This window comes from Anomalospiza imberbis, chromosome 15 (assembly GCF_031753505.1).
Source record: "Anomalospiza imberbis isolate Cuckoo-Finch-1a 21T00152 chromosome 15, ASM3175350v1, whole genome shotgun sequence".
Lineage (NCBI taxonomy): Eukaryota > Metazoa > Chordata > Aves > Passeriformes > Viduidae > Anomalospiza > Anomalospiza imberbis.
In genome coordinates, this window is record NC_089695.1 from 3,022,315 (window position 1) to 3,035,032 (window position 12,718).

At 42.3% G+C, this 12,718-nt stretch overlaps 1 protein-coding gene across 15 annotated transcripts in view; it reads right to left on the minus strand.

Moving 5' to 3' along the window:
* Nucleotides 1-12,718, minus strand: part of ANKHD1 (ankyrin repeat and KH domain containing 1) — a 102,538-nt gene that overhangs the window by 27,385 nt on the left and 62,435 nt on the right. For 14 of the 15 annotated variants that reach the window (XM_068205542.1, XM_068205541.1, XM_068205547.1 and 11 more), the window contains exons 15-18: nucleotides 8,317-9,060; nucleotides 1,425-1,570; nucleotides 1,174-1,285; nucleotides 273-418 (exon numbers count right to left, since the gene is read on the minus strand). In XM_068205542.1, coding sequence (XP_068061643.1) covers nucleotides 273-418; nucleotides 1,174-1,285; nucleotides 1,425-1,570; nucleotides 8,317-9,060 — 1,148 coding nt within the window. The remainder of the gene's footprint in view (nucleotides 1-272; nucleotides 419-1,173; nucleotides 1,286-1,424; nucleotides 1,571-8,316; nucleotides 9,061-12,718) is intronic. The other variant, XM_068205549.1, reaches the window with a different exon arrangement.

A 12,718-nucleotide genomic window follows, 5' to 3' on the forward strand; every position in this document is an offset into this window, starting at 1 on the left:
ACAATGACTGAAGAAAGACCACAAATTATCACAAGTGACCATGACCATTAAGTAACAAAACTGGGATAGGCAAGGAAGAGAAGAAAAAAAGTCTTAAATTTCGTCTTCCTTTCTTAGAAGAGGAAAAAAGCCTTAAATTAGCTACACTGAAACAGGTGAAAAACCTTCCAGAAAAAAAGTAAGATGTATCAACAATAGAAGAAACCCAACACTGTACAAAAAAGCCCCTATCTGCAAGTAAGAAGTCCAGCCCTTTGAGGACATGTCTGTACCTCCTGGCGTCCACCGGAGCATGCCAAGGAAAGCGGAGTATCCTTTGTGCGCTCCGACTGTGCTTCTATATCCCCACCTTTGTCCAGAAGAATTTCCACGACACCAACATGTCCAGCAGTTGCAGCCAGAATCAAGGGTGTAAAACCTAGTAACATGAGATTGCATTAAAAAGCAACCTTGAGTATCTCAAAAGTATTATTAAGGAGCAGAAATGCACAAATGGGTTGATTCACAATGACTTCCATTGATCATATCTCTTCCTCAGACTGGGGGTTTCCTGCTGGGTGCCACAAGCTCAGAGCCTTTCCCAACCCTCTTCTGACCCTGTCACATTGAGGCTCGGATTCCAGCCAAAGGCTGTTCAAAAGAAATTTAAACAGTGCTTGCAGTGATCAGTTTGGATTAAGTTCTGACCAACTCCTCTCCTTGGAGAAGTCACAGCTTTCTGCATAATTACTGTTAAATTAAGCTCCAACCAGTGACCATATCTGCCCTGCATGTGTTGCTGACTGCCAGTGGTCAGTGTGAGCTCCAACACAGGTGGCGAGGTGGTTTTGTTCTCTCAGCTCTAAAAGATGCGAGATTTTGCTGAACTCTGTTTCTGAGAACAATGATACCAAACCTGACAACTGCCACCACTCAGCTCTGACACCCAAGATAGGCTGGTTCCCCCCATCAGCTGCTCTATCCAGCTTGCTGAGGTCATTCGTAGTGGGTGGAGTCATAAGGACACAAGGGCCTCATTTTCACAAATCTGCTTAAGATCCCACTCAGGAGCAGAGAGAGGCTCACTGGCTTTGTATGACCAATGTTACGTGAAGTGCAAGAATGCAGTTCACATTTTGAAATTCAGTGTTTCATGCTTTAGTTCATGGTCAAACTGTTAGAGCTTTCACTTACCCTTCTTGTCTCTGTGCTCAATATTGGCACCACGGGCGATCAGCACAGACACAAGCTCCTCGTGCCCTCCCGCACACGCGAGGGTCAGCGCAGTGTCGTGATTGCTTTCAGTCTTCACACATGGGAGAGAAAAAGAAGCAGATACTCAGAAATAAAAAATAAAGACAACTCGAATACTTCTACAACAGACTTGCTTGTTTTTTTTTTTTTCCCCCAAGCAAATCCACTCCAAGCTTAGCTCGTTTACTCACATGTGCATCGATGTCCACTGATGGGTACATGGGGAGCACGGACTGTGGGGGCACATTGCTGGCTGCCTGTGGGCAGGGCTCGGGCATCGGGGACTCGGTAGCGTGCGAGGAGCTGGTGGAGCCACTGGGCACTCTGCTATTCACAGCTGAAAATGAGCACCAGGTTATTAATCCACTCTTAGGAACGTCCCATTTCATATGAAAAATATTAAGTTCCATAAAACTGCAATGGTCTAATATCAGAACAGTAACGGGGGAAACAAATTGAATGTTCCTAAAAACAAAAAGCAGCTTTGTGGCAGTTAAACAGTGTAAGCATCGTCTCCAAACTGTGGTAAGTTAGAAAATTATTTTATTAATTAGTCTGTATGCATTACAAGTGTGAATTATGAAGGTGATTAGTTACCCTTTTCTAACTGTAACCTTCACTGTTAAGAAGAGTTCAATCATATGCTCAGTTTAAGCAGGCAAATTATTTATCACTAACACACAAACCTAATGTTCAAAAATATAATCTTATTCTGCAATCCCAAATTTTTTCACATAAAGGTTAGTGCACACTTAGCCTCCAGAGAAAGTTTTTAGAGCAAGATGACTGACAGCAACTCACACTATTAATCATGTCTCAAGAGTTAAACCAACCCAGGAAAGCAGAAGGGAAGCAGACAGGAGGGGGCAGTCAACAAAAGTAAGAAAGCTGAAAACTATCTGTACTCCCTAAAATTTATTCTGATTGATGCACAGCCTGTAAAAGATGTCATCCTGAAGATCCAACATTGCTCAGGGAATGTAACTTTATATTATTCTTTTTTTTAAATAAAAATTTTAAAAATTAAAAATTGAGAAAGATTTTTTTCACCTAGTTTAAAATCAACAATCAGAGAAACCTCCCTGGACATCCACTGCAGGGCCAGAACTCCTGCCTGCCTCTGTAACCTGATGAGAGTCCAAGTGGAGCCTGGATCCCTGCACTCAGCTGGGATTACCTGCCAGAGGTGTAACACACCCACACACTGCCGTGTGTGCTTTAGCGTCAGTAATCCCTGCTGACAGCAGCTGGATTTGACAAGTATTGTCACTGCTGGATTGCCAAATGTCTCTATTGTGTAGCCTCATCAACTGGAACACCTGATGAGCTTTAGTTATTCCAAAACACACAGTATTTACCAGTATTCCTGGAAAAAGCAACTAAAGGAAAACATTAACAGCTACAGGTAAGAAACAAGCAGCAGCAGCATTTTGCTTTTGTCCAAGTGCTAATGGAAGATGAGGGATGGACTCAAACCTGTGTATGACTTAGAGAAAAAAATTTTTGCAAACCAGCTCAACCTTCCTCATTCCATTGTCAGATTACACACCAGCAATTACTCACAGGAAAATGGTGTAGATGGAAAAGTCATAGCAAAAGCCCCAACATGACCATCAACACCATTAATTCAGCCTAAAGAGCTGCCAGTGCCTGACAAAGGAAACACAGACTGAAGCACGGCAAGATGGGTCACTTCCACTGGGTTCTGGAAACATGGCAGGGGGTTCACTGAAATTTGGGGAAGTTCCATTTTCAGTTTTATTTTTTAAGCAAACACATCTCCTTGGTGCATTGGCAAAACCAGCATTAACAGGTGGCCACCATGTTTAGGCAACGAAGTACCAGATCTGAATTCTTGTTACAACCTTCATGAGCAAACCAGATTAGTATTGAAAGTTTCAAATACAAAAGCTCACTATGGATTATCACTCACAGCAGCAAATGAGCATTAATTAATGCAATACGATTGTTTTCTTGCTCAATGCACTGAAGTGCAAGATGATAACTGGATTTCTACAGATTACTCCTCCCAAGATACCACATCACCCTGTTAAGGATTTATGTTAAATCAAACTGGTCCTTCCTTGTGGAAGACACTGGCTCAATTTTTTCAGCTCTTGCAACTACAGATACATGTAAAACCACATACATGTGTTGTGCATGCAGAGCTGGGTGTGCAGAGGGAGCCAGTTTAAGAGTCTTAAAGTAATATATTCAGTGTAGCTGTCACAGGTTCCACAAATTCTCTGTATTTCACAACCATGACGGAAAATATTGAAGTTTTTCTTGCATACTTTAGATTTTCATCTTGTGTTTGAAGCATGTGAGTGTGCACTACGCAGTTCATGTGCACAGTAATATTAAACATGAAACAGAAAACCAAAGGCAGTAGAAATGAAGATAAACCCTGCACTGATACCCTAAAATATGGTTTAAAATAAAATCTAACAAATATTCCTACAATGCCCACCAATTAATCACCCCCTGTATAACTACTGAGCTTACAAAATGGCAAGATTTTTCAAAATGCTCTTTTTTATTTCTTCAGTGTGGCTGGCAAGCTGGACCCATGGAGCAGCAGCATAATTTGTGGTCCATGGAGCAAAAAAAGCCTGAGAACTTCTGCCTCAAATTTCATGGGCCTGATTTATCCCAGCTCTAGTTACACAGCAAAATACAGATTTTAAACTTGAAAATGACCTTGCAGCAATGGTTCCAACATGGCATTAAGAGGGAATGTCTGTGGTACCACAGCTTAGCAGTGAAAATAGCACTGACACTGCTTGCCCTCAGCTCCAGGGAAATATCTATTTTGTGACAGAGGTTTTAGATATGTCCATAGACTTCAATATTCAAAAGATTTCCTTATAGAAAAAAAAAATTACCCCACACATGACAAAATTCAGGTTTCCCATGCCCTATGAAGGGTTTGCAATGTTCCAAAGGTCTGTGTTTGTCTGAGCTGGTAGATGAATGCTGGTCTTTAAAGACATGGATGACTATTTTCAAAGTCATCAAAAATATCAAAGGAAACATGAATAAAACAAAAGAAAGCAAGAACTTGGTATTTTATCCAAATGCAACTCTGGAACACTGACAGTACCTGGAGCAAGCAGCTCTGGATGAGATTTCAGCTGTAGGCTGAACCTGTGGCAACCCAACTGCTGTCATGACACGAGCATTGGCATTCAGGAGTACTGGACTTAGATTTCAGTTGCTCTTTCCTCAAAGGAATTGGGACTTTCAGGACAGAGAGAATCATCCTTTTTCAAGCCTGAGCAGCCTTTCAGACTGTCCAGGCAGCTTCTCAGTAATCTGCTACTGCAGAGGCTTTTGCATGTTGGTAACTGCAGCTCCCTTCATATGGCTCACCATTCTTCACTCCAGATTGTCCCAGTAACCTGATTTACTCCAAACACCAATCCTCAACACAGTAACTCAAGATGTCACCTTCCAAATCCTTACCTTAAAATATCATAATTCTGTATCACCAACTACAACCAGAATGCCAGAACCAAACAACAAAGTTTCTCAGAACACACCTGAAATTTCAGTTTGGAAACATCAGCTCACAGGACGAGAGTGGGACAGAAAAGCACACACAGTCTTTTGACTAAGAATACCAGCTGAGCAAAACAAAGAGAAACAAAAATATTCCAACTAGAGCCAAACCCCAGCAACACAGAAAACTTCCTCATCTTTAATACCCTAAACCAGGAAACAGCCTCAATTCAGATACTACAACTAAGAAATGTGCAATGGAAAATGCAGAAGGTGAACTGAAATGTAACTCCAAATATGCAAGACAAGAGGCTCCAAGAAACCAGATAGATACTGAATAATGAAAATCATAGCTGTGTTCCAAATTAATTTATTGATCTCCCACTCTAAATTGCACCAAGTCTGTCTCTTTTGTAAACCTGGTTAAAATTTTGACTGTAGTAAGTCACACCTTTAATGTACTATTAGGTGCAAGATTTTTGCAGCAGCACATCAAAATAAACTCCATTACAAACAAAATATTGTGGAGTGGAAAGAGCTGCTTCATTTTTAGGTTTTAGCTGACTTTCCAAAAGGTACTTGGTTATTTCTGTGTAGTTTTATGGAAGAGGGGATGTGTGCCATGACTCACTGACACTTTGCACCTTGACATCCACCACCTAAACACCTCACAGCTGACACAGCCTGCCAGCATGACTGTAAGATAAATACTCCATTTATGTATGTTGTCACTGTTAAATTGGTCAGCAAAATACAAATTTGTAGCTTCACAGAAATTGAAGTTCTCCCTTACAACTGGTCCCAGCTGAGGCTCAGAAAGATTTTCCTCCCACATCACAGAATCCCAGAATGGTTTGGGTTGGAAGCAACCTTAAAGCTCATCTCATTCCACCCCCTGCTATGGGCAGGGACACCTTCCACCATCCCAGGTTCCTCCAAGCCCCATCCAACCTGGCCTTGGACACCGCCAGGGATCCAAGGGCAGCCACAACTTGTCTGGGCAACCTCAGGACCTCACCACCCTCATAGGGAGGAATTTCTTCCCAATATCCTTTCTCTCCCTGCCCTCCGGCAGTGGGAAGCCATTCCCTCTTGTCCTGTCCCTCCAGACCCTTCTCCAAAGTCCCTCTCCTGGAGCCCCTTTAGGCTCTGGAAGGGGCTCTGAGGTCTCTTCTCCAGGTGAACACCCCCAGCTCTCCCAGCCGGGTCCAGAGCAGAGGGGCTGCAGCCCTTGGAGCATCTCCATGGCCTCCTCTGGATATCACCACTGCTAAGAGCAACAGTAAAAGGTATTTCAGGCCAGAGGGACAAATCATTTCTGTTCTTCTGAAGCAGTCCCCACCCAAACTGAAATACTCAGAGGGAGTAAATGCTCATACCTCTTATAAACCCAGAGTCACTCACTAACATCACTGCAGCTCCAGCAGTGGGATCAAGGGGAGCCCTCAATGACACCCCAAGTGTGGGACACAAGCTCCCTAAAACCCAGGCTTCCCATGCACCAGGCACAAGAACCTGAACAATTTCACCTGGCATCTGCAGTGGGCATGTAAAAACAGACCTTGCAACAGTTTTAATTGCTCAAAATTTCTTAATAAAATCAAGGACTAATGGGTAATTTTGTCAGAAAAATGCATTTTAGATATGGATCAAAGAGTTCAGAGTATGAGTAGATAAATTTAAAGTTTGTTTTTGCATGGCTATAAATCTGATATATAGTAGGATTATAACTGACATGGAGATCACTTTTACACAGTCTGGATTTACAAAGTGAGAAAGATATCTATCTTCTGACAATTTTTTTGGAGGGAAGTGTAAGAGACTTATGAATTTCAGAAGAAAATATACTTCAGTAAAGCAATCAATACATTTTTGTGGAAGCCTCTGGAACTCAATAACTAAAGACTCCTCAAGTTGCATTTTTGTAAATGTAATTTCTAATGCAGAAGATGGTGCTATTTGTAGTGATTTTTGAAATAAGTAAATCTCATGTCTTAGCAAAAAATGTCTTTGACTACTTAGCAAAACCAGTAGTTGTTTTCAAAAAGCAAACCAATGTCTATTCAGCTTTTAAAAATTCTTTTTAAGATACAGTTTTTCTGGTTGTTTGCAATCTTTTTTCCCACAGCACAGTTCTCACACTCAGCTGGACTTCAGCACTTTTCACAGTGGGGACACTGAGTTTGTGGCTGCAGAATGAGCTGCTGACCATGAGAGGGTACAGACTCCATGGCCTTGTGCCAGACACGTTCAACTCTCAGCAACAGCAACTACTCCAAAGATTAATCCCTTGTTGATTATGTTTTGTGTTAGCCGTTCAAATTTTCCTCCTTATACACTCCAGTACTAAAATTCTGAGTCGTAAAAATTGAGAATGTTTTAATGTTGGCTGAGTATTCTGAAGAGCATCACAGAGCAGGGAGGGAGGCTCACTGTGCCAGAACAGGAGGAACTAAAACTGGTGCTGTATAAAACAACTGGAATTACAGCAAGGAGAGGACAGGAGCTGGTACAACCACCCCACTACTCCACCAACTCTGGGTCCCACAGGGGGTTGCAAAGTCACAAGTACTCTTGACTTGCATGAGCTTGATGCAATTACCATTCCAAAGGCTCCCAGGAATGGTTGGCCAAAGATCTCACTGCACACTTCTACAGCCTTGACATCTCAGAGCACACGGCAGTGACTACGAAACGGAAGGGGCAGGGGGAGACAGACAGGAAAATAATGGGCAGGGGTACAGGCACAAGGTACAAAGAAAAGTTGAAAAACACTGAATTAAAAAAAACTACAGACCAAACAACACTGGCTATATCCTACATACCTCCAGCAGCAAACCTCAATCCTAGTCAAGTCCAGGAAATGAAGTCACCCAAAGTGATCCCTGTTTCTGCACAAGGGCACTCACACAACCCGATGTGTGGGCATTCCCATTCCTCTTCATACAGTGCCAACACGTGAAGGATGTTGGGGTTTTTGCTTTTCATCCAGCTAACAGGACACGTTTTTGCCATGTGGAACATCTAACCAGCAGATATTCCTGCACAACACCCAGGGTTTGGCAGGGATTCTGCAAACACAAGCCATCACAGAACGGAGCGGTTGTGCACGGATTCCAGGCTGTGCTTAAGCTCCAGCAGCAAGGACAGGAATGTGTTTGTCCATAAAAGTGACAACAATTTGGCTCTTTCTAGAGATGGCTACCACATTGAAGAAAGTCACTGATAAGCCTGCACAGAAAATTCTACAGAAGATATAATTCTGTCATGCTTTTGGGTTTCCTAATGGGCACTACTAATTACTCATGATGAGACTTTTTAAAGAAGCACAGAAAAAGATGAGGCCAAAGGGGCTAAAACAGGTGTCCAGTACAGGAAGTTTTGCACTTTGGAAAAAAAGATATTTAAAAGTATCATGTTAGAATTGGAAGTCACTGTTAGGATTAATAGCACTAATCAGGAACTTTATTCTTAAGCAAGTATTCCCAAACTGGAAAACCCCAAGATGTATTTGGAGGGAAGGAGAGAGAGGGAAACTGAGCACACAAATTAATGCAAAAATAGGTATATTTCTTAACCCACCTGCTATTAGGTCATCAAGAGTGTCGGTAAGCGTCTGTGCTGGAGTGGCAACCATTAATCCGTCTGGTTCTTGAACTAAGAGCCCCTGCCCAGCAATTTGCTGCTGCTGTCCTACATTCTGCTGATTCCCTAATGCTTTCTGAAGTTCAAGAGACTCTGTCCCATTATAACCTAAGTTACCAGAAAAATTACATTGCGGTGCTGGCAAAGGCTGGATGGGGACAAACTCTATTTGTTCAGCAGGTGGTGGAGACTGGTGTTGCTCATCATCTTTAGACAAGATTGTGTCAACCTGAGGTAACCCTGAAAAGTTATCCTCTGGCAGACCCTTATCGGCTTCCACTTCTGGGAAGACCCCTGTAAGTGAGCACTGCTGCTGCAGGGCAGGTGGTGTGTCTGTCTGACCTTTGGTCTCCAAATATTCTTTGGTAAACTGCTGTTGGGTTTTCATCTGCAACTGCCTTTCCACCTTCTGCAGCTCCTTCAATATTTTCTTCTTCTTCTGTACTTGTTCTTCTCTGTTCTTTTTAAGTTCTTCAATCTTATCTTTATTTAAAGGTTCACCTTGAATTAATTCCAATGATTTAAGTTGTGCTTTTTCAATAGCACTAATTCTCTGTCCAAGTTCATTCAGCTTGCCTTCAGTCTCTTCTACTATGCATTCCAAAGGCTGGTATGGGTGAAAAGGTGGCAGTAGGTCCTTATCTGCTACCTGCAGGGAACTTGACTTCTGCTTGGATGCACCTAAGCACATGAAAAATGTTTGAAAAAATGCCATGCTGAAGATACCCCAAACCTCCCCTCTCACCCACCAAAAATAATAATAATAAAAAAAAAAGTAAAAAAAAATCTTTACAACTAACACTGCACATCTGTCAAAGCACAGAAAGGTAAACCCTACACTCCATGTTAAGACAAGAAAGGACAAAGCAGATAGATGGAATTTTCAATATTGATCCTCATGAGGACATTTGAGCACAGCTACTTTAACCTTACAAGGAACCTAGACAATTCCTGACACAGGTGACAATGTACTTGGGAAGGGGAATCAGCAAGAACAGCGAGGCAATTTACATGACCTACTGAGTTCCCAAAGTTCTTCTGTGTGTGCAGAGCTTAAAGTAAGAGTATTTTCCAGAGGCTGACTTCCAACAGCAAGGTTAGGAGCAGAAAGACTCTGTGGTTGAGAGCAGACTAACCTGACAGTAAGATGATACTTTGAATTAGGATTTCTCCAAATATTGTAGCATTCACCTTGACATTACAAGCAGAATCTGCCACTGCAAACTCAGTGCTTTCAAGTGGAGTGTGAAGTTTTAGTACCTTTTTAAAAATTCTGGTACCAAGCTAACAACTTGCTCACTTCCCCTTCCAGTAACAAATGAACAATTCTGTTCATTATAAAGACTTTAAAAATAGCCTTCACCAAGGCCCACCAAACCTGGGCAGCCCTGCCCCAGTTACTGACTGCCCTCAAGCAACCCACGGCTGCTTTCCCAAAAGCCACCTCTGGGGAACTCTAGTCACATCTTACTGAAAGGAATCTATTAAGCGCTGAAATTTTAATTATTACTTCAGTGTCAGAACTTTAACTACAAATGTGAAAGGTTTTAGCCTGATTAAATAATTTTCTGGACTAATACTCATTTGCTTTACCCAAACACTGATACATGGAGCCTTCAAAAAAAAAAAAAAAAAGGAAAGAAGATTTGAAGTTTTACAAAGCAGACTCACATAATTAATCATTGGAAGGGGAACTAAAATGATGTATAGTTTGAACCATGGTTTAATAAAGTTACGTAAACATTACACAGTTAAGTGAAAGTCTGGATGCAAGAATTAAGCCATGGATCAGTCACCAGCCCTGCAAGGATTAAGTTTCCTGAAACACAGATTTATTTCTCTCTGGGCCATCCTTCACAAACACACTGATTCACAAATAACTTCACTTTGCATGGCTGTCAAAACAAGAGTCACGTACACCTCACTTTGGAATTAATCTTTTTTAGAGGAACCAATCGTAAACCAAACAAACAGGAGATTTTTCTCTTATAAAGAGAAAGAACAAATATGAAAATAGAATTGGACTGACTCTGCACTGCAGATCTTCAGCAGACTCTTGGGAAAGCAAACCATATCTAATTATATGAGAAACAAGAAGAATCTTACTAATCCCAGGAACGGCCCAGAGTCCCACAGCCACCCTCCAACAACCCCAGGAAACAGCCCAGCATCCCACAGCCCCTGGAGCCACTCCTCAGGATGCTCCTTCTGCAGCTCCCTGCTCTGTGCAGGTCAGTAGTTCCAGCTGAGCACCTCTCCCCACCACTGCTGTTACTTGGCCTCTGAACCATGAGTGAGTCCCCAGCCAGTTTCTCAGCAGATAATAAGGAATCTGGGGGATGCTCAGCAATCCCTGGCTCTGTGCTGGCTGGCAGCTCTTTAGCTGAAGCCTGCTCTAACCCGTGGCCTCTTTGGCTTTGTCGTGCACTATGGGTTATCCTTTAATTTTAACAAGTGTAGTTTACAGGTTTTTGAGACCAGTCTTGAGAAATACATTTGCACTCACCAAAAATCTCTGAAAGGCTTGTCTATACAATTGTTTTGAAACTAAGCTGTTCTCCATTGCTACAGTAACCAAACTGCAAATGAACCCTGCCTTCAGCTGAGGTGGGAACCCTCTGCCCTGCTCTGCTTAATGTCACCCCTAAGGGTCCTGCGTTTATCATTCCCATTCTCACACAAGGCATTCCCACAGCCAGCAGCTCTGGATACCTTCTATCACTGTAGGAAAGAAAAGCTGCAGTTCAAAGAGCCTCCCAAGTAAGAAAGTATCAATGCTGTCCCTCTCAATTAAGTCCGAGCTGAGGAGAAAACAAGCCTGTCAGGGAAAGCTTTTCTAGGAGCACAAGAAGAAGGAAAGAGCAGAAGCACAACCCCACCTCGAGAGCTGGGCTGGGCCCTGACAGCAGCTCCAGCTGGGAATCATCATGGAAAGGTGGGACAGTTTCTGAAGACTGGTGTTAGGAGACCAGCTGGGCTCTCAAGGTCCAGAAAAGGTATAGAAATTTACATTAATCAGCTGCTAATTAGATAGCAGGGCCACTTTTCAGATCACCCTTTCTATGCCAGAAAACTGTTGTGACCTGCAAGTGGAGCTATTGGAAGAGGATGAGGGGTCGGAAGAAAGATCTGCTAAACCTGACATGTTCACCAGAACAGTCAGGTCAAACCAGAGGTGGAGAAGCTACACTGTTGGTAGCTTTGATTATGCAAATATTGAATGTACTAAAAAAGTAGCATTTCCTGGTTTATCCAAATCTCCTCTATATTACAAAATCCTGAAAAATACTGTGTCCATTTCAGTACATAATTATGAACACACACTTTACACTTCCACTTTTGAAATACATAAATTCAGTAAGACTTAAGAATCCAATCACAGGCCAGATCATCATCATGTCAACCTTTTAAAAAAAATGATTTTGTACATTTATCTTTTGGGGGCAGCATCAGTCATCTAAACAAACAACCTACTCCCAAAATTACACCTAGCAATATTAAGCTGTCAATCTGGCCTCTAAAGCAACTATTTTCATCAGTTTTAGGAGACTTGTTTAATATGAAAGTAAGTTACTGAGACTGAAGATGGCTGAAATCCAGATGTTGCCACAGAGATACCACCTGCCATCCAGTACCATGGTTATAGGAAAAAAACTGATCAGCAAACCCCGAGTCATTCCGGGCATGCTAGTAAAGCCACAGAGGAAAGAAGGGACTGATTCCCCAGTTATTTTGTGAACAGTATCACCAATTGCTCTTTTATTTGCATTTCTACATTCCCACAAATCCTGGTCCCTACCCTGGCCAACACAGCCTTCAGCACAACTCCTGCAGAGCATGCAGAGATCTTCAGCCAGGTTTGTGACCACCATTTATGACTCAGGGTAAGACCTACTCTGCCCAAACACATCTTCCCATCCACTTCTCTGATCTCCACTTCTCTCAGGAAGTGGCAGATGTTTCCTATGGCAATTTCCTGTACTTCTCCCATACACTTATATCATCTCCCACAGACCTGAGTTGCAAGAGCCCCCTCACCCCAATGAGCCTCTCGCAGGCATCATCCCTGGTCTCTTGAGTAGAGAGGACACCATGACCAGGTTTTAATGCTTCTGGCTGCAAATAACATTTAAAGTCCCTAAACACTGTGAGCAAGAACCTGGAAAAATACCCTTCAGTTCTGTAGTCCTCAGGTGGCTTTCTCAAGCAATTGAATTATTCTAATTTAAATTTGCTTAGAACACCTTCAGTATTTACACAGTTGCTGCCAACAAACAAGTCTGATACCATATTTCCTCATGAGTGGTTATGATTCTCAAGGAAGTTGCTCTTCTAGCTC